The sequence below is a fragment of the Patagioenas fasciata genome, chromosome 16, assembly GCF_037038585.1.
Source record: "Patagioenas fasciata isolate bPatFas1 chromosome 16, bPatFas1.hap1, whole genome shotgun sequence".
Taxonomy (NCBI): domain Eukaryota; kingdom Metazoa; phylum Chordata; class Aves; order Columbiformes; family Columbidae; genus Patagioenas; species Patagioenas fasciata.
In genome coordinates this window covers 14940768-14964969 of record NC_092535.1, presented here as the reverse complement: position 1 = coordinate 14964969, position 24202 = coordinate 14940768, and the positions used below count along the sequence as shown (strand labels likewise).

Genomic DNA, 24202 nt, shown 5'->3' with positions numbered 1-24202 from the left:
CCAAAAGAACAGCATGTCTGGCGGGATGGGCTGCAATGCCCTCCCTGCACAGACTCATGCTGGTGGAGCTGTGCTGAAGAAGGCGGCAGCCCCTGCTCTAGGAAACTGAACTCAGCATGTCACACCATGAGCTGAGTCTTTGCAGGAAGGCCAGGAGCTGGCAGGCTGCAGGCTGAGCAGGATCAAACCTGTTGGCCCCCTTGTCTTCAGCACTGGGAAGGGACTGCAGACCAGAGCCGCAGGGCATGCCCTGCTCTGAGGCCTGGTCCTGGGAACCGGGCACAGTCTCTGTGGGGTCCCACTTTGGATCAAAGGCCAATTTGTCAAGCAGCATGTGGTGACATTTTCCTGCAGGTTGCAGGGTGTCCCCAAGTGTCCTTGCTCAGCCCGGGATGGTGCTGCAGCCTCAGAGCTGCCTCAACAGGGCTGCCACAGCCACGGCCCTGCCCAAGCAGAGCTGCTGTCCAAGGATGAAGTTTCACCTGAGCAAGATGTGGGGATTTGACCCCAGGTCTGACCCGTGCGGTGCCGCGGTGACCCAGCCGTGGCTGCGATGATGGCTGCGGCAGAGCTTGGGTGCTGCCACCACCTTCCCAAGAGGCATCACAGGGTCACTGTAAGGTCCCTACCTGGCAGGGGTCCCCTCGAACGCTTTGTCCGCGGCCTCCCCCAGCACTTCAGCCTTCAGGTAGTAGAGCATTCGCACCCGCAGCAGAACCCTGTCCCAGGGCAGCAAAGAGGGACATACGTTAGCACACAGGTGCCCAGGCGCCAGCCCAGGGCCTGGCCGGACAGCCCTCACAGAGCGTTTGCAGGGGGACGCTCCAAGGGCCGGGGAGGCCGGGGAACCCTGCTCAGCACCGTGCTTCCCCACGCGGGAGGACCCATTTCGCAAAGCAGGATGGGCACTGGCCATGTGGTGCTTCGCTAGTGCCCAGCCCTGTGATCACAGAATTGTAGAATTTCTTGAGTTGGAAGGGACCCACAAGGATCATGGAGCCCAACTGCTGTCCCTGCACAGGACACCCCACAGGTCACCCCGTGTGTCTGAGGACGTTGTCCAGTCTCTTCTTGAACACTGTCAGGTTGGGGCCGTGACACCTTCCTGGGAGCCTGTTCAGTGTCCAGCACCTCTGGGTGAAGAACCTTTTCCTCATGTCCCACTGACCCTCCCTGGCACATCTTCCTGCTGTTCCCTTGGGTTCTGTCATTGGTCACTAAAGATCCGCTGGGGCCCAGCAGCCGGGGATTTGCTGCTCGGGACACAGCTCCCATTAGCTGGAGGAGCACCCAAGCGCGGTCCAGCAGCGGAAGCTGGTGATCCTGGGTGGGCCGGGAGCCCTTTGCAGCTCCTCCCGCCTCCCTGCGCTAAAGGCCGGCAGCCCCCATCCCCACGAGCCGCTGTGGGCCCCCGCACTCACTTATTGCAGTGCTGCTTGAGGTGCTTCTTGTAGCTGTCGTCATGAAGGACGACTTCGGGGTTGCAGGTGGCGAGCCAGTCCGCATTCTTTATCTCAGGAAGCAGCATCTGGTTCTTTGTCTTCTTCCCTTTCCTGCCTCTGGGCACCGGCGCTGACAAGCCTGTAACAGCAAGTGGCAGCCGGTCAGCACCGCGGGCAGGCCGGGCGCTGCTGCGAGGCACCTCGTCCCGCGGTGCCGGGCAGGGCCGCGAGCTGCAGGCCCTGCAGAGCTCCTGGCCACGGGTCGGCGAGCCCGGGTGGGAAGTGCACGGAGTGCACAGAGCATGGGAGGCTCCCTCCCCAAGAAACACTTGGGGATCACCACAGAAATGGAATTGTTGTGAGTTCTCAGTGCAATACTGAGCCCAACGGATAACATGGCCCCTTGATGCATCAAAACATCACAGAGCATAGAAGGGACCTTGTTCCTGGGCACAGCCTTACCTAGATGCTACAGCCAGCTCTGAAGCTCACCCTACAGGCACAATGCAGTGATTTGGGACAAGGTTTCAGACAAGAGGCTCCCTAAGGATCAAAGACCAGAAGACAACCCTGATGACCTGATCTGTAAGGGCTGTTTCCTACTCAGTGCGTGAAGAGGAGCGTTGTGCGGGAACACGATCACTGCAGGGGGCATTTACACTTGTCAAAGATACCAAAAGAACAGGAATCCCATCTGGCTGACAAAAGATAAAATGAGATCCAGTGGCTGGAGCTGAAAATTGAACACATTTTCAACCTTGAAATAAGATGTGAGTTCACAGCAGAACATGGAAACAACTCCCGGTGCGGTCACCATTGTTTGGAGTCTTCTGAGAGGGAGGAGCTGACTCCCTGGGCAGTTGTTCCTGAGTGAGGGTCCTGCACATCTCCTCTCCTGCCTCTGTGTGAAGGGGAAAGAAGCGTCTTGGCAGTTCCGTCCCACCTGTTGGGTCTTGTGGCACCAGGGAAGAAGAGAGAGCGTTGCCATGTCCTCAACACCTGCATAAAGTTTGCAGCTCCATGACAGGATAAGGGCTCCAGCCCAGGTGGCTGGGGGAGCCCAGCAATGGGCACCAGGACTCATGTCCCCAGCCCTGGACTGGCCTGACGAACGCTGGCAAACGCCGATTCCTCAGCAGCTCGGCCTCTCCCGGGAGGGAGGGCAGGACACAGCGCTGGGACAGAGCAGAGCAGAGCTCTGAGCTGTGCTGCCTGCGTGCTGTGCTCGCCCCTCGCAGTCACACGGATACAGGATTGAGCAGTAACAGCCCCAGGATGCACCAGTAAGGGCTGGAGGTCGCTAATGTTTCCTGCACATCGAGGAGGCCCGGAGTACGAATTGCCTGGCCACCTCTCTGTGAATGCAAGTGGCACCGCAGGACCTTGGTGAGCCAGGGCTGCTCCGCACCAGCGGGTTCTGCTCGCCTCCAGCTCCTGAGGCCAGGCAAGATGGTTTTGTTGCTCCTCTGGCCAAGACCACATGGAGGTTTCACAGGTGGAAGAAGCCATTCTGAAGAGCTGACAGAGAAGCTCTGGTTGCTTTTCTCTCCTAAATATCCAGTTTTAGTGCTGCTCTTGCACTAAAGCATTCCCTGACCCTCCACTGACACCACGGCTTGTTCGTTACTTGGCATTATCTAAATGAAGCCCATTCACATCAGCCAGTTTTTTTCTACCTCTTGCACTGCTCCCCGCAGGGCTCTCAAGTCCAGTCCCAGCACTCCAGGCAGGGCTGTGTGACAAGGGCAGGAGGTGACACTGCCAGAGTGTAGGAGGTGATCAGAGTAACTTCAGGAAACCACTTGAAGGCCACGCTGACCTCACACTGTGAACCAGTCAGACATTTCCAGACAAGAAATGGTGATGCCGGGTTTTAAGCACCAAGTAATAGGCAGTGCTCTTGGGCTCAGCAACAGCACGGCTCCAGACCAGCTTTCCTGGTGCTCAACCACCGCGAAACAGGAGCTCCAGGTTTCAGGCTGGCTCCAATGAGAAAAGCAGGCTGGAGCGTCCCAGCCTCCTCGCTACTCACCTTGTGTCACAGACCCACATGCACAACAGCAGCACCCAGCCGGGGCTCTGGCCACCCCAAGGGAGTGTCGTGGCCTCCTCTGCTGGCCCTCCCAGCCCAGCTCACCTGTCCTGGAGCCACAGGACACAGGCGCTGTGCTGTTTGGTCAGCACAGAGTCCCCTGACACAGCATGGGCACTGACCACGTGTCCCAGGCCACAGCTGATGCAAGGAGCTGGCACTGGCTCTGTCTTCATATCATTAAAGACAAAAGTGGCTGCATGATGCTGTTTGCATGGTGGGCTCTACGCTGTGCTGCTCCAGCCCCATGGGACGCTGCAGGGAGCAGCTGTGGCACCGTGGGCAGGGGAATCTGCAGTGCCCGCGGCTGGGAGAGCCAGCAGGACAGCAAGGCTGGGGATGGCGCTGGTGGCCCCTGCCTGAAGCTGAGTGTACCCTGGAAACCTCCACCCAACAGCACGTGGATGCAAATGGACATGTGGTGTGATACATGGACCTCACACACACCGGGAAACAAGCGCATGAGTCCTCTGAACAGCCAGACCTGAGGTCAAGGGTCTTGCTAGAAGGAGTGAGAGGAGGCAGCACCACCTGGGTAGGACTCTGCATCACAGAGGTCTCGGGATGACCCAGTGCTGCACACGCACCCATCAGGGCAGGCACTGCTGAACAGTTTGTCTGGGACAAGGACCATGATGAGGACATACAAGCTGCTGACATGGGGTGAGGTGGTTGCACAGGCAGCTTCCCAGTGCAACCGCGGGTGCTGCACGTGGTGCCACAGCTGACATCACTGGGGCTGGGGCTGACATGCACAGCAAGGTCCCCACACAATGAACCGTGCTGTGTCCTGTGATGCTCTGAGAAACAGCCGGGTACATCTGTGCTCCGAGTGGAGTAAGCACCCTCACACCATCACACTGAACATGTTCATTCAGACACCAGCGTCCCACCAGTGCCCTGCGCAGGGACACCCTGTCTGGGGACACCCTGGCAGTATTCACAGGCCTGAGAAAACTTAGCAGTGCCCATGTGAGAGCAGGATGGCATCCCTGTGCCCACCACAAGGCTCTTTCTGCAGCAGCCACAGCACTGGGAGCCAGGAAACAGCCTTCCCATCCAGGCAGCCCTGCAGGCTCTGAGGAGCAGTGCGGGGGTCAGTCCCACAGCAGCCGCTTTCTCTGTGCAGACAGTCGCGGTGCTCGAGCACACCCAGTCGCTGGTTGTCGCAGTCAGCTCTGCTCTGACTCCTGAGCCGCGGTCCCGCAGGCTGGCACAGTGGCAGTGGGTACAAGTGCAATGGCAGAGAGAACACGCAATACCTGAGTGATTCTGCAGAGCCTGGTTCTGGCCGTCCTTGGTTGGTGTGATGAGATCCCAGATAAAACTCTTGATCTTCTCATCCCCCTTGTAGTGTTTGACGCAATAGACCAGCAAGGCCCGACAGATCATCTCCATGTCCTTCTCATTCAGATGCCACTTGAACCGCCCGTGGGTCAGGATATCTTTCCAGCGTCCCCAGCTGGAACAGCAGGAACACAGACAGATTAACACTCCTGTGTAAGTAGAGACCTCGCCGGTGCCTCCCTCCAGTAGCTCCCTGCCAGGTCCCTGGACAGGGATGTTCTGCCCCCACACCATGGGGGAGCTGTTTGCTGAGGACTGAATAGGGTAGAAGCAGGAGCAGCCTCTGGAAGTGCCAACTGCCAGCTCAAGCTTTGAATTCTCCTTCCATCCCAAATGGTCACTCAGAGCCCAGGTCCCACCAGGGAGGTCACTGCTGCAAGGAGGGACAGAAGGTGGCCGGGGTTGGCAGTGACCTGTGTGTGCTGAGGCAGCTGGAGGCTGTGGCCATGTTCTCTGGGAGGGGGCGAGACTCACCCGAATATGAGCAGGTTCTTCTCCACGCGGAAGCACTCAGCCCGCAGGTACCGCCGTGTCTTCTCGTTGAAGCGCCGCGAGCGTGTGGGTCGCTCGTCCGAGTCACTGTCCAGCTCGGAGAACTCCATCAGCTCGTCCTCTTCAAAGGAGTTGTAGTGTTTGGTTTGCTTCCGCACCCGGGGCCTGTCGATGACCAGGCTCTCCTACAAGGGACAGAGAGGGGGCTGCGCTCAGGTATGGGTAGGAACACCAGAACCACCTGCCTTCCCTCAGGGCACAGCACGTCCTCTCCACCCTACATGCCACGCCTGGCTCACCAGCCCCGTGCCTGCCCATCACCTTCCCACTGGGATATCTGCTCCAAATTACCTGCGTGCAGATCTGCCTACACACACATGACAATTCCTGGCCAGCACAAAACCCAGCCTGAACCATGGCAGGTTGAAAATCGGGCCCTCTGGGTTCAAACGGCTGAGAACCAGCAGCTGATTCAGCTCTGAATCATTCTCCCGGCCCTCCCAGTGCTGCCTGCACTCAGCACAGCTCTGGAGGCAGTGGAATTTCTGTGTCATGGGGACAGGGCTGGGCTGGAACGGGAAAGGCAGCTTACAAGAAGGTGCAGGAGGGAGCCGTAAGAAATTAAACAGCACGTACCTGCCTCCTCTGCTTCCCCACACCCTGTCAAATGAATCCATGTCATCTAAGTCTGCCTGGATTTCAAGCACGTGGGACAGACACACACACACGCCCTCCTCCCATTCTCCCTGCTGGAGCGGTGAGCTCTGCAGCGCTGCAGGGCCTCTCTCCTGGTGCCAACACCATCCCTACCGCGGTGCTGCCGTAGCTGGAACTCCAGCAGGCTCCGGGGCCACACTGCAGCTCAATGGAGGAGCTGGGAGCAGAGGCCCAGGCTGCAGCTGAGCCCAGAAGCTCAGCAGGGCCCCTACTGGGAGCGCTGTGCTGGTTGGAAGGCAGCACCTCTGGGCAGAGGAAAAATCTCTTTCTGGTGAACACGGCAATGCTGTGAGGGCTGTGAGGTGCTGTGCTGCTCCCCCGCCTTGTCTGCACTCCCAGACGAAGGCAGGTTGCAGGGATGTATGTTGAATGCTGTGGCACTGGGTTTGTCAGAGCACTGGTGTGTGTGGGTGCTCTGGTTTGGGTCTCAGCTCTGTTCTAGGTTAGAGGGAGGTGGGGAAGGAGCTGGGAGCACAGCCTGAGCACCCTGAAATGCCAGGCAGACACAGCCCAGCATGGGGCTAAAGCAACTGGGGCTAAAGCCAGCACTCACACATCAGTCTTCCCATGCAGTAATTCCTGGTGCCCAACACACAACCCTTCACGAGCCCAGCAGAAGCACACGGCTCCTGCCTGGAGACCACACCGCGCGGGGTCAGATCAGCTGTGGGGCACACAGGTCCCAAGCTGGATACTACCTTTTCATTCTTGGCATCTGTATCAAGCTCTGCTATCTTGGCCCACTTTTGCCAGAAGTTGGGGTCATCTAAGGAAATATCAGTTCTGTTTCCTGATGCTACGAAGCTGGCCTGGGAGTGAAAGAAGAGGAGTGAACGGGGTGCAATCCACTGTCCACAGGCACCTTTCCCCATACAGAGATCCCCCCCACATCTGTCTGCAGGGCACAGTCTCGCTGCCATGGGGTTACACCCCATGCCCACATGCACCAGAGGGCTCTTTGTAGGCCTAAGGGAGCTGAACCCCTCTCTTCTGTTGTCCTGCCTGACCCATTGGACATGGAGCCTGGGCTGTGACACTGCAAGAAGGGGAGAGACAGATGGCCCTTGGTGCCCCCAGCCCCAAGCGCAGCACAGAGATGGCCCCTTAGGCTCTCTCCTGCAGGGACATCACGGCCCTTTGGTGCACAGCAGCACCCAGAGCACCCAGCCTTGGGTATCGTGCAGGCCGGCAGCCGGTCCCTCCAGCCCAGGGTCTCCCGCAGAGTCAGGTCCCACGGCAGCAGAAGAGTGAGGGTGGAGGCAGAGATGGGCTGTGCTGTGGGAGGGCTGTGCTGAAGGTACCACAGCTCCTCCCAACAACACCAGCCCAGGTCTCCACCTGCATTTCTGCTCAGTAAAGCACTGCACCAAGGCAGTACCGGTGTCTGGAAGCGCAGGGAATGTGACAGAGTCTGGATCAAATAAGCTCAGCCCATGCTCAGGACTGGATCTCACCCAGGCTTTGAACTCATCCATCTCCCCAGGGAGAGGCCTGACCCTGCCCACACCAGCCCTGGGCAGAGGGTCTCATTTCAGGCACGGCCAGCTGCCACAGCAAGGAGTCCTGAGCCCCTGAGCAGAGCCAGCCCCCCATCCCGCAGTGCCCCGATTGGGACACAGGAACAGCTCTGCATGTGTCCACACAGCCACTGGTAGACAGAGCACACCCTGGCACTGCCCGGCACCCGGACAACGGCCCCTGCTCTGCCTCCGCACCAGCCTGAGCCGCCTTCAAAGGCAGAGTGGAAGCTGCCGAGCTGAACCATCCCGGGCAGCCCCACATCACCCGCCCAGGCTGGGGTCCCCTCCTTGCTGCTCTGTTGACACCAGCGATACAGGAGATCCCGCTGCTGCTGTGCCCCAGCAACATCTCGCTCCTGGCGCAGGACAGGTGGGAGAGCTTGGCCTCCATGGGGACGTGTCCCCACACACAGGAAGAGCTCAGCCCACCGCTGCTGCCCTGAATGCTCCCAGCGTGTCCCCCACCACCCCGGGGAGCCCACTTCCCTCCCAAGGGAGCACAGTGCACCTTGGCAAAGGTGGAGCCCTTCCCCTCAGACTGGATCGTGATGGTCTGTGTCCTGCGCTGGAGGATCTGATCAATGTCTTCCTCGCAGAACTTCGATCCTTCATCCTCCTCATCCATGAGAGCACCATAGGCACCCTTCCGCAGCAGGTCCTCCACCTCCATCTTTGAGAGCTGCTGAACCTGCCCATAACACGGGGACATCACCAACCTGGCCAGCCGCCCTGGGCGTGGCACAGCAGGAGAATGCTCTATCCTCTGCCCCAGGAGTGAGGCCAGAGATGCCCAAGCCAACCCCGATCTCCCACTGCTACAGCAAAGAGGTCACTTCAAAACGCTGCCTGAGGCACTGTCAAGAATTTCAGTTCACGTCACCCAGCCTGTGGCAATGCAGGGACAGCCTGCCAGGGCACACAGCAGCAATGCGAGTGCGCAGGACCATGCTCTCCATCCCCAGGAGCCTGCCCAGGTCTCTGCTCCGAGCTGGCACTGACTTGCAGGGGAAGGAGTAGAGCTCTCCTGCCAGGCTGCCCACCCAGCCCCACTCTGACAGCCAACCTACCCCGTTGGTGCTGCCCTTGCGGTTGATGTCCTGCAGCACAGCCTTATCCAGGCCCAGCTTCAGACTGGCCTTGTCGAACATCTCCCGCTCGTAGGAGTTCCTGGTGATGAGGCGATAGACTTTCACTGCCTTGCTCTGCCCGATCCGGTGGCAGCGAGCTTGAGCCTGGGAGTGCAGAGGGCACGGCGTCAAGCACAGGGAGCCCGGCAGGACAACAACATGTGGCTTGTGGCACCTGCACCAGTACCCACCACACACCCAGCTGACCACCCTCACCTGGTGCCCATGCCTGAGCCGGCAGGGCTCTGGTTAGGGCTGGTTAGTGCCAGGTTTGTGCGGTGGTGGAGCAGGAATCGGACACGAGGCTCAGGCTGGAGCTCTGGCTCTCTGCAGGTTGGGGCACCCAACACTTCACCTGCTCCAGCACCAGGTATGGACAAGGTGTTGCCTGGTCCGTGGCCCACCCTTGGTTTTAGAGCCAGACTGTGATCTCCCCCATGACGTGCCCACTCTGCTCACTCCTGCTGGGGCTTCCAGCACAGCACTCCATGCCAGCACAGCCGGGTGCTGCTGCCTGTCCCTCCCCGGCTGGCACAGGGGCCATGCTGCAGCACCTCCTGGCAGCCCAGCCCATTACCTGGAGGTCATTCTGTGGGTTCCAGTCCGAATCAAAGATGATGCAGGTGTCAGCAGCAGTCAGGTTGATGCCCAGCCCGCCTGCCCGCGTGCACAGGAGAAAGACGAAGCGATCCGAGTCGGGCTTGCAGAAGCGGTCGATGGCAGCTTGGCGCAGGTTCCCGCGCACCCGCCCGTCGATGCGCTCATAGGTGTACCTGCTCCGCGAGGGGAAGAGGTGAGAGCAGTGTTACAGCAGGGCCTGAACTGGTTGCGGCTCACAAATCCCTTCGTGCCCCTTCCCTGCATTGTGTGTGAGGCAGCTGGGACTTACTGGTAGGACCTGTGCACAGGTGGAGGCTCAGGCCACAACAACCTCTGTGCAATGTGGTTGCTCTCAAAACTCATCCCTCTTATGATGGCAAAATCATCACGACCTCACGCATGGTGCGTGGATATGGGGCTCGTGAGAACCAGGCCCAAGGGAAGGGCCTATTTCCACTTGGTCACTCCCAGGACTAGCCCTGGGCAGTGCAGAAAGGACAGGCCAGAGCTGCCCAGCTTTGGGGTCCCTGCACCCACCAGCAGCAGCCTGCAACTCGGATCCTTTGGTACCCCCACCCTGGGCTGTTTTCACTCTGTGTCTACAGCACGGGACGCAGATGTGGAGGAGCTGTGGTGAATGCTGAAGCCTGTACTGACCGCCTCTGGATGAGATAGTCTTCCAGGATGTCGAGGCACCGCACCATCTGGGAGAAGATGAGCACCTTGTGCCCACCGGCGATCAGCTTGGGAAGTAGTTTATCAATGAGCACCAGCTTCCCTGCCGCCTGGATCATTGCCTGCAGCTGGAAGTCCGGAGCCTCCGGGCTGTGTGTTTTACGGAAATCTTCCAGGATCTTCTCCTCCGCCCCTGCCAGGTGAGAAGGGACATGAGCTCTTGGCGAGGCTGTCAGTGCAGCTGCCACAGCCTCCCACCCGGGGCAATGGCAAGCCACCACCACGTGAGGAACAGAACCCACAAAGTCAATCAGATCTCGGGAGGTTGGCTAGAGACCTCCAGCAGCCCCTCCACTCCTGGGATGCTACTTCTTCAGGGCTTGCACCAGCTCTTGTCAAAACACACCAGCCTGGGAGATGGTCTTGCACCAGAACACCCCAAACACAGCGAGCCTCGCAAGACCCTGAGGTGCCTAGCAGCCAGCAGCACTTGCGGGGAGCTGGGCTGCCCATGAGGGCAACGAGGCAGGTCACTGCATCCCGTGCTGGTCCTGGATGCACAATCACACCAGCAGCAGGTGGCACGAGGCCCTGAGCTGGTTACCAAGCCAGGTGAGCGCTGCAGGCAGTGACCAGTGCACGTTGCACTGACACCATCCCCACACGCCTCCTCCACACAGTCCTCACCATTGATCAGGTATGGGTGATTGCAGCACTTCCGCAGCTCCATCATGGTGTTGATGAGGTTGGGCATATTATGCTGGTTGGCACCCTTGGAGAGGAAGGAGAAGTTCTTCTCCAGGATGGCCCGGTAATATTTCTTCTGGATATTGGTCAGCTCCACCTCAATGATGGTCTCCTGCTTGGGTGCCAGATTCTTCTCTACATCATCCTTCAGCCGTCGCAGCATCATGGGCTTCAGGATGGACTGCAGCTTCTTCACCTGCCAGAGCAAGCACAGAGATTCAGTGCTCTCCCTGCATGGCAAGCACACAGTGACAACAGCAGAGGGACCTGCAATGCTAGAGCCCCCCCAGGCTGGAAACCCACAACAAATGACCCTGAAGCAGCTGCTCTGCTGATAGCCAGGACACCTTCAGGGTCTGGCTTCCTTGGGTGACCAGTCCATGGCCATCAGCTTCACACTCTTCTACTGCTGGCAGCCTTGGGCACATGAGTCTGCTCAAGAGGATTGCTGAGAGCTTTGGGAGCAGCTGAGGTGGTGGTTGCTCCATATGCCCATCCCTGCTCCCTCAGAAAGACCATCTTTGTGCAATCTCCACTTTCACCAGACATTCAAATGGCAGCGAGACAGCCCAGGGGACAGAGCTGCTCTCCATGGCCCAGGCTCAAGGGCAACTTTGGAGGAGGGTTACCCAGAGGAACGTGCCAAGGGCAACTGACACCTGGACTTACCGATCTCCTCCCTCCCCCTGCACTCCTGTTGGTCTCAGGGACAGTCCAGGTGGGACTGCTGGGGTGGCTGTGCTGCCCAGGCATGCAAAGGGCAGCAGGGAGCGAGTGGGGAGCAGACCCCACCCTGCTGTAGGCTGGTTTCATCTCTCCAGAGCAGCGTTGAGGGCTCCGTCACAACTTTGCTTCTCCCGGCATGAGGAGTCCTATTCACTTCCATGAGGCACGTGTCTGAATGCGTGCCTGGCTTGGTGACCATCTGTCCCAGTGGCCTGTGCTACAGTCACCAGTGTCACTCTCCCAGGTACCTGCTCCTCTGTCTTCAGGTCTCCAAACTCCTCCAGGAAGGCCGTCTCCGAGGGGAACTGCTGTGGCTCCAGGAAATTCAGGAGGCTGAAGAGCTCCTCCACCGAGTTCTGCAGGGGGGTCCCTGTCAGCAGCACTTTGTGCTCCTGTGTATACACAGAAAACAGGCTGTGGGCTCAGACCCACTGCCTGGGTCCGAAGGGTCCCAGGAGCACAATGCTCCCTGTCCTCCAGCCTCGAGAGCACTCTGGGTGGCTTGGGGACACAGATGCTCCCTGAAAGGCTCCCCTGGCCATGGTGCCAGCCCTGACCCAGCCACTGCCACGCACAATCTTGTGGCTCTCAGGACATCCCCTGGACGTGGCCCAGTCCAGCTCTGTGCAGCAACAGCCAAACCTGAGAACCCCACCTGCCCCCAGGCCTCAGCCCTGCCCTGGCACAGACCCTCAGGCTGCGCTGGCGCCGGATGGGGACACTGGCACAGCCCAAGCTCCCTGGGCCTGGGACATCCCTCCCCAGGGCTCGGGCAGAACAAGGGGAAACACTGCCCAGAGCCACGTGACAGCGAGTGGCATCAGGGACCTGCTGCTAGTGCCAGTGTGAGCAGCAAGCTCCAAAATCAGCAGGGGCACGTATGACTGTGTCAAATGTGCACTGGGACCGAGCAGGAGCTTTTATTAGAGGTTCACCATGTAGGTGAGACAGGGTTCCAGACACCCCCCCTAAGACCTGGGGGTGTGAGAAGCAATGGCCCTTCAAGGACAATGCGCTCCCTTCCCACACCGACACCATGGGCTCTGGCTTCAGGCACCCCTGGGTGCTGCCTCTCGGGGTGCAGCCGCAGTGCCAGAGGCCTGGGTGCTTGTTCACTGCTCAGGCTTATCCTCCTGCCCAATGAAATGCAGGGAATGTCCCCAGAAGTCACAGCTATGAAAGAAGGGCAGTTGTAGGGTGGGAGGCTCCCACAGGGTTTGTACAAAGGGAGGTGACGGTTACGAAATGGGGCCAGCAGCAATCCTGCTTTGCCCCGGACTACTCACAACCCAGCAGGGACCTGTACAAGAGAAACAGCAGGGTCTTTGGGAACTGGAGACATAAGACTAAAAATTTTCAGAGGCCTCACCCAGCTACAGGTGATTGTGGTGGAAACTGGGTAGATCCAATAGGCCTAATGGCACTTGGTCCAGCAAACAGCAGTGCCGCCTTTCCCAGGGTTGGAAAGGAGCTGGACATCCAAATTCATTTTTCAGAGCAGCCCACTGATCCTTTTTTCACCACGCACAGTCCTGCACCCTCATCCCTGGCAGGGACTGGTCCCACATTTGCAGAGCAGTAAGAAAGCAGCCTGCACCCTGCAGCCCTGCTCACCGCAGGGCAGGAGGCACAGCACGGCCAGAGGATGCCGTGCACGGCCGGGCAGCGCCTGCCCCCGTCTGCTGCAGCAGCCTAAGCTGTGCTGCACAGTCAGGAGTGCACATGGACGGGAAGGCAGAGGGGCTGTGGGTTATCATTCCCCTTCAGCACAAAGGAGTTTGTGACGGCTGCAGGGCACCAGTGCCCCAGCCATCCAAGGGTGCCCCATCACCAGCATTGCTTCAGCAACTGATGGGTCCTGGATGGTTTATGCTCTGACAGGAGCTCTCAGCCCTGGCAGTGGTACCTGATCGCTATGCATGGCCAGCTCTGGTCCCCCTGATCTCATGTGAACCTGGGCAGAACGTGCTCACCAGGGCCATGAGCTTCAGCCCCTCCAGGAGTTTGCAGTTCCTGTTCTTCAGGCGATGAGCCTCATCAATGACCACACAGCGCCACTGGATCTTTTTCAGCTCCGGGCAGTCAGCAAGAATCATCTCAAAGGTGGTGATAACCACCTGGAACTTGAAGATCCCAGGGAGAGGGTTACCCTAGGGAGACACAAACCACACGCAGCGCTTGACTCCTGCAGGGTGGCAGGACACTGTCAGACATCAGTGCTAGCATCTGGGTCCTAGCTGGAATCTCCCCATCTCCTTCAAGCAGCGGGCAGGTTCCTGCAGGTCTCCTTGCTGGCTGCAGGCTGCGTCTCTCCAAAGCAGACGCTGCTTCAGGGCAGACGAACAGGCCTGGATAAGAACCACAGCTGGGGCTCTGCTGGATTGTCCCCTTTCTGCATGAGTCGGGTCTGTTCTCCACTCCCACACAATGCACCCTGAGCCCACACCAGCAAAGAGGTCTTAAAAGATCACTTTTCCCTCTCCAGGTGAACCACGAGCTCCACGCGTACCTCAGAGCCTCCCAAGTAAAGGAAGCCAGGGCTGGGGGCCGCACCCCGGGAGTGTTGTGTGTGTCAGTCACCTGTGTGTCCCTGTACACCATCTCGTACTGCTGGATCATCTGCCGGCTGATCTGGCTGCCGTGGTACACGATGGCGTTCATCTCCGTCCAGGTGCGGAACTCCCTCTCCCAGTTGGTGATGGTGGAGAGAGGTGCGATGATGAGGAAGGGGCCGTGGATGCCCATCAGGAATATTTCTGAGAGGAAGGTGATTGACTGTATTGTCTTCCCCAGCCCCATCTCGTCAGCCAGGATGCAGTTCTTCCTGCAGAGATGGACAGGGGCAGGTGAACAGGGCTCTTGGGGGCAGGAAACATGCTGTTGCCAGCTCTCGGTGGGATGTCAGGCACATCACCTACACCCAAACCTCTCCAACCCTGCAGCATGGAGGAACGTTGGTACAGTGGCCCAAACCAGTCTGGGTAAGCCAGACCATCCAACTTCTTGCAAGATGATGGACTCAGTGTGAATGATGCTGTCCTTTGGGTGCACACTAGCCAGTGGGAGATGTGTCTGATGGCCTGCTGCAGCTGAGAACACGCAGATTCCTGCACTCCTGCTGCAGGAACGGGTCACCAGTAGCCTGGCCAATACCATAGCTAAACCCCACTATCTCAAAGACTCATCAGCATTTACCAGGGAGAAACATCCCTAAAGACTCAGTTGCAAAGCTAAAACTAACACAGTTTTTCTGGCAGCTGTCTGCCAGCTCCTGCACTGGAAGGTCTCAGCAGCTGCTCTGTCAGGCCCATTTGTCAGCTCTGCTCCCCCAGCACTGCTGCTCCCGTGACTGCACACAGCAGGACCCCTCGTGGGAGCACAGGGCTCCAGCCCCTCCTCACCTGTTATACCAGTTAAAGAGCAGCCAGTTCATTCCCTCCAGCTGATACTCCCGCAGCTGGTTGCTGTTCTTATACTCCCGGGACTTCTCCAGTTTCTGCCAGGAGTCAGATGCTGGGCGCTCCTAGGAGGAGAGAGCAGGAGCAAGGTCTGTGGGGGGAAGAGGCTGATGCTCAGTGAGGGCAGGCCCTGCTTCTGGGGCTGCGCATCGGGACAACCCCTCACAACAGTCACTGACAGCTGATTCACAGCAAGGTCTGGGCCATCAGATCCCACCCTCAGGTCCTGCTAACTAACCCGTCTGGAGGGGAGGATACGGGGCTTGCACTGCAGCAGTGGGGACAAGAAGGCCCCTGCCTGCCCAGGGCAGCGAGCTGCCAGCCGGGTACGTTACCTCTGGGTACGTTACCATGTGCTTGATTTCTGGAGGGATTTGGAGGGCTTCGAACTCTTTAATCTTCCCTGGGTCGACATCCTCCTCCAGCTCCCAGGTGCTCTCCTCGTAGGGCAGCGAGCACCACTTCACCAGGTAGTGAGTGACCTCCTGCAGCGCGGAGAGAGGCTGGGGGTCAGCGCAGGGCTCCGGCCGCTCACCCCCTGTGTCTGGGCGCAGTCCTCCATTCACCCCTGTGCCAAGGGGTCCCCGGGGATGTGCAGGGCTGGGAAGGCCTCAGGGTGCTCAGAGATGACACACGATGCAGGTTGTGGGTCTGGGCCTCTTGTCCAGCCTCCTTCCCTCCCTCCACGGAGCAAACGACACAGCCACGTACCTCCCCGGTGTCAGGGTCCTTCGTGTGAGCCACCTCCAGAATTCGATCTACCTCCACATAGTCTGGGTTGAACAAATCTTCATCAGGCTGCGATAGCAAAGAGTAAAAAGAGAGGTAAGTTCAAGGTGATTCCAGGGTTAACCAGATGGCAAGCATGAGCAAACAGCTGCAGGACACCTGTCCCCAGGACGCTGCTCGCTGTGCGCAGCACACCAAGTGCCCTGGGCACAGGTACGTGACATCTGTCTCTGGGTAAGGAGGACGCAGGAGCCCTGCAGAACACAAAGCTCTTGCTTTAGAGCAGCTGCGGGCTCCACGCTGCCCTTGCTGGGAGGCAGGAACGTCCTCTGCAGCCCATCTGGCCCCAAGGTACAAAGCCCTGAGCTGCACGCTCCAGCTTACGTGCAGCACCCAGAGCTGTAATTGCCACAGCAGAGCCACACACAGCACCCGCTGAACTCCTCTGCAAGGGACAGCGCTGTGTTCCCTGTTTCTGCCTCTCCTCCCCACCTTCAGCTCGGCTGCCACCAGCACAACTGCTCCTGAGGCTCATCTTCCTGCCAGGAGTACCTGGGGTGCAGCGGGCTCTAGGCTAGCAGTTGTCCTCGAGAGACACACTGCCTAGGGCTTGGGCAGGAGGAAAGACAGGATTCTATGTTCACAGCTCCTCCAGTCCCAGTTAGTCACAGGAAAAAGCATTTGCTCCTTGCTAAATTGTTAGTGGTGCAGTGCATTCCAACACATGCTTTTCCTCTGCATCCTGGGAAAGACCCCAAACAGAGTCAGGACTCAGAAATGTGTCCCACACCCCCAGCATTCCAACTACATTCATGGAGAAATTTCCATAGCCTACTGGCCAGATTTATACTTGTAAGGGGCAGTTTGAGGAGATCCAACAACTGTCTCCAAAGCAGCAAGATAAATTATAGTACACCTTTCATATTAAACAAGATTAATCTGCTTACAGAGCAGAGCAGGCAGGAGCTGCCCTAAGCCCAAGTATTTATAGCTCCCTCTCTCCCACAGCATCTCTGCTCCACCATGAAAGCACCTCCAGCGCTGCACGCTGCCCTCCCTCGCACTGAGCAGCGCTTCCAGGGTTGGCGGTGCCTTGCAAGTGACATTTGTCACCCTGCCCACACCTCTGCCAGTGACACTGCGGGTGTTGAGGGCACTGTCACAGCCCCTTGGCTCCAGCACCCCCACCCGCTCACCCTCCTCTGCTGTGCCCTGGTTCAAACCAGCCTGGAAGCTCAGGGTGCCAGGCTGCTGCCCGGGCACTGCGGCGGTGCCAGCGAGGGGGCACGGGCAGGGCTCTGGGCAGCACCCCGACATCGCTGAGCTACGGCACAGTGCGCCCTGCCTGCCCATCCCCAGCCTGGAATTTCGGCGCTGGAGGCGCCAGAGGCAGCGCGCAGCTCTTGGCCCGCTCAGCCCCACACGGGGCCCTGGAGGGCTGGGCTTGGGCGCAGCTGGTTGTCACGCTCAGCTCTCACCTCTGTAAAAATATGTTTCATCTGAGCCTGCTTGTTCCGGAAGCGCTTTATCTTCTGGGAGATCCTGGGGTCCTTCTCCAGCTCCTCCAGCGTTGCCCACTTACAGTGAAGGTAGGAGCTGTGGAGGAAAAAAAATCAACAAAACACGACCAAAGAGGCTGTTGGACCCAATCCCATCCACCACGCAGACCAGCAGGGACCTCGCAGCAGCCTGGAGAACACCCAGCCTGCGCCTCGCCATGTGAAACCCCAAACTGGGGGAAGCTGTGGCCCAGGTACCGGCCAAAACTGAGCACTGGGGCTGCAGCAGCTTTGCTGCTTCGCACTGCCGGGGCTGGCTCAGGAGGACAGGGGCAGCGAGACGGGGAGCCGGGAGCGCACAGCCCTCGCTCCTGCATGCACAGGGCCCACTGCCGCGGCACCACAACGCTGCACGTACAAGTTCCTGTACTTGACGTAGAACTCCTCCATCTCAAATGCCAGGCCTCCGGGATGAGCCTGCAACCAAGGGAAGGAGAGTTAGTGACAGTCGGAGCCTGTGCAGAACCATGGGGGCATCCTCTGTGTCTTGGGCAGACAGTGACCCCTGTCCGGCCATGGGCTGAGCCCCACGGCCAGGGAGGGTGGCCGGGCACCCAGCACGCTGCCGGCCCCACAGGCTCGGTGGCCCCAGGGAACATGGAGTGAGACCACAAGGGGGACTCAGACACCTCCTGGGCATCAGGCTCATCTCCAGGGGCTTTCTGGTGCCCTTGGCAGGAGAGGCACCACTTTGATCCCCCACCCAGAACGGTGCCAGTCTGGGCACACCGCAGCAGCACCCCGCGATGAGCGAGCGCAAGGAACAGCACAGCAGCACCAATGCTGCTACGTCTCATGTCCCTGCTGCACAAGGCAGCCAGATCCCGTCTCCTCCCTCTGCCCAGGGACTTCCAGCCCCACTGACACCTCTGCCACTCACCTCCTTCTGCACCATCCTGGAGGCAAGGATCTTCTCAATGATGTTGGCATCATCCTCAGGAGGCTCCTGGGGACAGGAGAGCACAGCGCTGTTTCACCGGCTCATGGTGTGCCTTGGCTCTGGCACCCTCCAGCACAGAACAGCGTGGGCTCCTCTCCCAGCCCATGAGCCAGCGGAGCCGGCACTGCGGGAGCAGGACAGCTCATGCAGCGCTCATTTCCCACACCTGGGCATCCACCCTGGTGCTACCGAGCTTCAACCTGACCCTGGCCACAAAGGCTGGCGTGAGCACGGCCGGGGCACAGCGCTGCCATCGCAGCCACATCCAGCGCTCCGTGCTGGGAGCTCCCACGCTGACCTGCAGCCCAGACGGCTCACACAGGCCTGTGGCTCAGTGCTGGCTGCCAGAGGAGCCCTGCGCCGCCCCAGACAGCTGCTGAGGAACATGGCCGGGATCCAGCGGGGAAGCCTGCAAGTCCAAGCCATGGGGGAGCAGCCCTGGGGCCTCAGCACACCCACCTTGCCCTGCCAGGTCAGCCCTGACCCCGGAGCAGCCTTGTGAAGAGGGAACTAGAGAGGGACATGGGAACATTATGAAAACAATTAGTGACCATTATTAGTATCTGGCAGCTTTGTTAGAAACCAAAGGGACGGAATGAGCTGCAGGATCTGACACACTGACCAGCAGGAAGGAGCTGCCAGCACCACTGGGAGCAAGCGCTGAACCAGCGGGCAAAGGCGGCAGGGCTGCAGAACCTGACCTGCAGTGACACCGACTGGTCCCTGCCACACTGTCCATAGCCCTGCCACACTGTCCATAGCCCTGCCACGCTGCCCAGAGCTCTGCCATGCTGTCCAGAGCCCTGCCACGCTGTCCAGAGCCCTGCCACACTGCCCAGAGCCCTGCCACGCTGTCCAGAGCTCTGCCACGCTGCCCAGAGCCCTGCCACACTGCCGAGAGCTCTGCCACGCTGCCCAGAGCCCTGCAACACTGCCCAGAGCTCTGCCACACTGCCCAGAGCCCTGCCACGCTGCCCAGAGCCCTGCCACGCTGTCCAGAGCTCTGCCACGCTGTCCAGAGCTCTGCCACACTGCCCAGAGCCCTGCCACGCTGCCCAGAGCCCTGCCACGCTGTCCAGAGCTCTGCCACACTGCCCAGAGCCCTGCCACGCTGCCCAGAGCCCTGCCACGCTGTCCAGAGCTCTGCCACGCTGCCCAGAGCCCTGCCACGCTGTCCAGAGCTCTGCCACGCTGCCCAGAGCCCTGCCACGCTGCCCAGAGCCCTGCCACGCTGTCCAGAGCTCTGCCACGCTGCCCAGAGCCCTGCCACGCTGCCCAGAGCCCTGCCACGCTGTCCAGAGCTCTGCTACGCTGCCCAGCACATCAGCTTGGCTGGCAGGTGTCAGGCTGGGCATCTCTACACTTTGAGGCACTGATGGAGAGCAGCGGTGTGGGCAGAAAATGATGACCTGGCACCTACAAAACCCTCAGCTGGCAGAGCCAAAATAACAGACCAACCTCACGGACAGGAGCTACAGAGACAGGAGCCAAAGGTGGGCACGGGCAATGGTGGGTCATGCCTCCAGGGACATGTCCAGCTACATGGCATGTTCCAGAGGCCTTAGCCTCCAAACAGGAGGGGGACAACTGGATGTGGACGCCTCTTGCCCATCCCTTTGTGCACTCACAGTCCCTGCACAGCCTCCCAGGCAGGCACACTCTCACCCCATACGTGTGCTGGGATCCCCCACTTTCTTGAACCTCAGCACTGACACCCTCAGGATGCTCTGTGTGGGGCAGGCGGCCCTGTCACCCCAGCCCCACATCCAGCCCTACCTCTGCCTGCCATGCCAGGGTAGAGGCGGAGAGCGCGGAGGTTCGCCCAGCTCCCAGCACAGCTATTGTCTCGCCATCATCATCCACCACCTTGAAATCCAGGTCCTCGTTGTATTTCCTCCTCTTCACTTGCCGTCCTGAGCGGCGTTTCTGTGTACGGGATGAAAAAGGCATTCACGGGGGGGTGGGCAGACCAGGCACCTCCTCCTTGCTTGAGCAGAGGAAAGAAAACCCCAGGGCTGCCTGACCTCCAGCCCAACCCCTGCCCCAGTGGGATGGAGGTGGTGGGAAGAACAGGCAGCCCTTGGGGGCAAACTGATGTCTCCAGCACCGCCTGACCCACACAGCTCCACCAGCCCCAGAGCCCCGAGGCAGAGCAGCCCTGCGGGACACGTGCAGCTCCCCAGCCCTGCAGGGCTGACCTGCCTCTCTGCACTGTGGGGGTAAAGAGCAGCTGCCCGGAGCCATGGAGGAGAGGGAAACTCCAGGGTGAGGGACAAGCAGCACCCAGGGCAGCAGCGTGCACCCAACCCAAGGCCGCCAGCTGCCGTTAAGCAGGGTGGCTGGCAGATCTTTGGGTCCAGGGTCTACCAGCCCTACTGCTGAAAGTGCTCTCTGATTGCTGCACCCCAGGACCCAGATCTCCCCCACTCAGAGCCAGCCAAGGCCTCTGGACGTACCTGGCTGTCGGCTGACTCTGCAGACTCCTCTGGGCTCTGCACGGATGGGCTCAGGAGATCCTGATCCAAATCCAAACTGTCCACTGGTATCTCATTTTTCCTCTTCCCTTTCTTCTTCTTCTCCACAGGGGTGTCCTTGCTGCCAAGACAGACTGACAGTTAGATCTTGTCCTAGGGATCCCGGGGAGAGCCAGCAGGCACCCACACAGGGCTCTGCTCCCACCGGATCACCCAGAGGCCGCTCAAGGCTCCTGGGGCACCCTCAGCATTGGGATCCCCAATCAGTGATGCTCATTCGTCACCATCGAGTATTTCTGCATCCAGCTCCAGTACACTGGGATGAAAGTGTCCACCTGGCCATCTCTGGTGTGGGGCAGGAAGGGGCTGGGGGCTCCCCCCAGCCAGGGGAACAGCCCCACAGGGCTACATGAGATGGGGTCCAGCTCATGGCCAGCTCCTTCGGCATGGGCAGCCCAGATGTGTGAGGGCAGGACGCTCTGGATAGCGTCTCAGGTGATGAGGAACCAGGCCAGCTTCTCACCTCCAGGCAGGGTGGCCCCTTCTGCGACCACCAAGTCTCCAGAGCAAAGGCAGGTCCTGCACAGAGCACAGCAGCATCTGCCCCAGCTGGAGACCGAGACGCGGACCCGCGTCCAGCGCGGGTGCGAAGAGGTTCTCCCCACCAGCAACCCCAGCAGGCCAGGGCAACAAGGCACCCACAGACACATCCTGCTCCAACGAAATCAGGGATACAGCTCAGCAGCTCCAGGGGCAACCCGTGTCCTGGCACCCCCGAGAAAAACCTTCTAGCCCAGTTTGAGAAGGACTGGCCATCCAGCCGGCAACCTCCCAAGTGTGCTGCCCAGCCCTGCCAGACCTCGGTAAAGCTTACAGCAGCGTTGAGGCAGATGTTGATCCAGTTTGTGGTTTGTCGTCCCTGACCCACAGCACCGAGTCCCCTCCCGGGACAGCAGCTGAGCAGCCGCTGGCCTGTGCCTTCAGCCGAAGGGAGATAAGGCCCATGATCGCTATGAACACGGGGAGGATGCAGGTCCCAGAGTCCCACCGGTGCAATGGCCAACACGTTGGTCACCACCACCTCCTAGGGCTGCCCGGGAGGCTCCGTCCCACCAGGAAACTGTCCTCCATGCTCCCTGTGCATCCCACCCCCTTCCTGCGAATACAGAACATGCAGACGCACCCAGCCCCGTGGCACGCTCTGGGGTCAGGGCCACCCGTCCCCGTGTGGCACCCAGCACCCACCACAACCTGCCCACACAAGAGAAGTGCCCAGGAAGCACCAGCGTAAAACAACGTCTCAACGTGCCCGTCCACCCTCACTCTCTGCAGGGAACTCAGCTAAGGGAAAGATCTCAAAGAGCTGATGCCTGTCCCCAGGCTGAGCAATGTCCCCTTCCTCACTTGTGGCCCCACCATCTGCCCGCTCCACAGCCCAGACCGGCACAGCGGCAGAGGAACAGTTTCTTACAAAGCCGTGTCGAGGTTTTACCCACATCACATGAGAAAAATCACTGCTCGCCTGGGGCCAGCAAAAAACAAGCACTTAAAAATCCGCCGTTCAGGCCAAAAACGCCCCGGCCATGCACTCACACTTCAATTAGAGGCCCTGAAAGTGCACTGCGAGCATTGCTGCCACCCGAGCAATAACTCCCGAGATATTGATTTGTAAGTCACAATTAACAACTGCTTCATTCATGAACCAGTAGTTGGCTATGATTAGAAATAATTTAGAAGAAATTATGCCACCATTATCCGCCACTTAGAGGACTCCCAGCAATCATCCCATCTGCGCCGAGGCTTCCCCCGCCTGCCGCTCGCCTCTCCCTCCCTGCGCTGCCGGGCCCAGCCAGCGGGCACAGGGGACACGGCCCTGTCCCTGCAGAGCTGACACCCATGGGTGCCTCCGCCCCACAGCCGTGCCTCCCGTGGGTGGTTTGCTGGTGGCTGAGCCAGAGCCAAGGTGACAGTCCCACAGGAGGCTGGCAGAGCGGCTGCGGAGGGGGAAGCTGCCAGGAGGACCCATGGGCTGGACTTCCCAAGCGGCAGGGTGGACCTGATCCTCCTGGAAGGTGGGGGTGAGCGGGACGAAGCTCCACAGGCCCAGGCTCCACTGGGACGGGGCATCAGGAAAGCACAGAGCTCTGTGGCACCCCCACACTCCCACGTTTGGCTGCATGATATGTTATGGAGTTACACTGACACCCAGCACAGCAAGTGGATCCCCCTTCAGTGCCCTCCTGGTACCCCCAAACCGCGCCGTGCCTTCGCAGGAGGGACCAGGGTGTCCAGCTCTGCAGTCGGGGTTCCACTGCCAAAAGCCCCACATCCAGCACCAGGGCCTGACCCCAGCTCCCCACAGCAGGTCACACTGTCACCGTCTGCTTTAGCGCCCTGTGAAGGCACCGCTGGCAGCCCAGGGACCTGCCAGGTGGCTCCAGGACTGGAGCCCTGAGTGCCTCCAGGAGCCCAGGCATCCACAGTCTGCTCCTCCCCAGGTTTCCCCTGATTTAGTCTGGTCCCAGAGGTCTCACCATGGGGGTGGACTCCTGTATATGGCAGTTTCTCACTGGTGGAGCAGAGATGTCATCAGGAAAAGCTTCTAGCTGTGTTCCTCACCCCAGGATCCTCCTCGGTGCCCAATGCTGCCTTTACACGGGCTTCGCCCTTCCCTTCCCTGCCTGCAGCCCCTCTCCTTCCCTCCTCAGGCCTCCTCGGGGCCTTGAGAGCCCTTCCCTCGCCCTGCCGGCACTGTCCGCTCGTCTGTCCATCCCCACCTGCTCCAGCTCACTGGCCCATGACAGCTCAGGGTTCCCCCACATGCAGAGCCCCAGGCTGCAGGGACACCAGAAGTGACAGCGCTGCACAGCCCAGGGACCTGCTGGGGACACAGCACCCAGCCCTCGCCCTGCGGAGCTCCGTGCCAGCCTGGCATGGGAGCGATGCTGCCCCACTCCTCCCCTTCCCCACAGCTTCTCTTGCCCACCAGCCCACACCGATGGCACCACCGGCCCCCCTGGCGCCAGCTCCACATCTGCGGTCAGCGAGCTCCAAAGGAGCCGGGCTGTGGAAGACCCCGGGCTCGGTCCTCGCGCTGCACACGTGTCCTGCGGGCAGGCACGATGGGAGCGAGGTGGGCAGATCCCGCTGATCCTGGGACACCCATTCTGGTGACCACTTCCAGGAAAGTGCCCTCGAAAAGCTCAACCAAACTGGTGTTTTCCAAGAAAGGCAGGTTTTGCTGAACAATTCCCAGCTGGCTCCTACACTAATCCCATTTACAGCAGAAATATATCCACCCTATGGATTATTCACAGTACAGGAGGGGGGCCCAGCTCCAACCGATAGGCCTGCTTTGCACAGGCCTCTCCAAAACCACTTATTCTCGCCAGTCCACGACAGTAAACCAAATGACGCTGGTGCTGCTGAGACCTGCTCTGCTATCTGCACACATTCCCAATTAAAAAGCAGCCAGAGCTAAGAAATGAGAGCTTCTGGCCAATCAGCCTGTTAATTAAAAGGATGAGGAATTACCGGAGGCTAATGCATGGGCTGTG

General features: G+C 59.7%; 1 protein-coding gene across 15 annotated transcripts in view; it reads right to left on the bottom strand.

Moving 5' to 3' along the window:
• The window catches only part of CHD6 (chromodomain helicase DNA binding protein 6), a 95488-nt gene that overhangs the window by 19765 nt on the left and 51521 nt on the right, over positions 1–24202 (bottom strand). For 13 of the 15 annotated variants that reach the window (XM_065850073.2, XM_065850079.2, XM_071815649.1 and 10 more), the window contains 21 exons: positions 20628–20766; positions 19948–20097; positions 18112–18177; positions 17590–17648; positions 17151–17268; positions 15655–15741; positions 15279–15428; positions 14887–15008; positions 14066–14309; positions 13459–13635; positions 11734–11877; positions 10700–10955; positions 9995–10205; positions 9315–9510; positions 8678–8842; positions 8119–8298; positions 6789–6899; positions 5356–5558; positions 4797–4996; positions 1422–1581; positions 630–719 (listed from right to left, as the gene is read on the bottom strand). In XM_065850073.2, the coding sequence (XP_065706145.2) occupies positions 630–719; positions 1422–1581; positions 4797–4996; positions 5356–5558; positions 6789–6899; positions 8119–8298; positions 8678–8842; positions 9315–9510; positions 9995–10205; positions 10700–10955; positions 11734–11877; positions 13459–13635; positions 14066–14309; positions 14887–15008; positions 15279–15428; positions 15655–15741; positions 17151–17268; positions 17590–17648; positions 18112–18177; positions 19948–20097; positions 20628–20766 (3228 nt within the window). The remainder of the gene's footprint in view (positions 1–629; positions 720–1421; positions 1582–4796; positions 4997–5355; positions 5559–6788; positions 6900–8118; positions 8299–8677; positions 8843–9314; positions 9511–9994; positions 10206–10699; positions 10956–11733; positions 11878–13458; positions 13636–14065; positions 14310–14886; positions 15009–15278; positions 15429–15654; positions 15742–17150; positions 17269–17589; positions 17649–18111; positions 18178–19947; positions 20098–20627; positions 20767–24202) is intronic. The other 2 variants (XM_065850076.2, XM_065850084.2) reach the window with 1 other exon arrangement.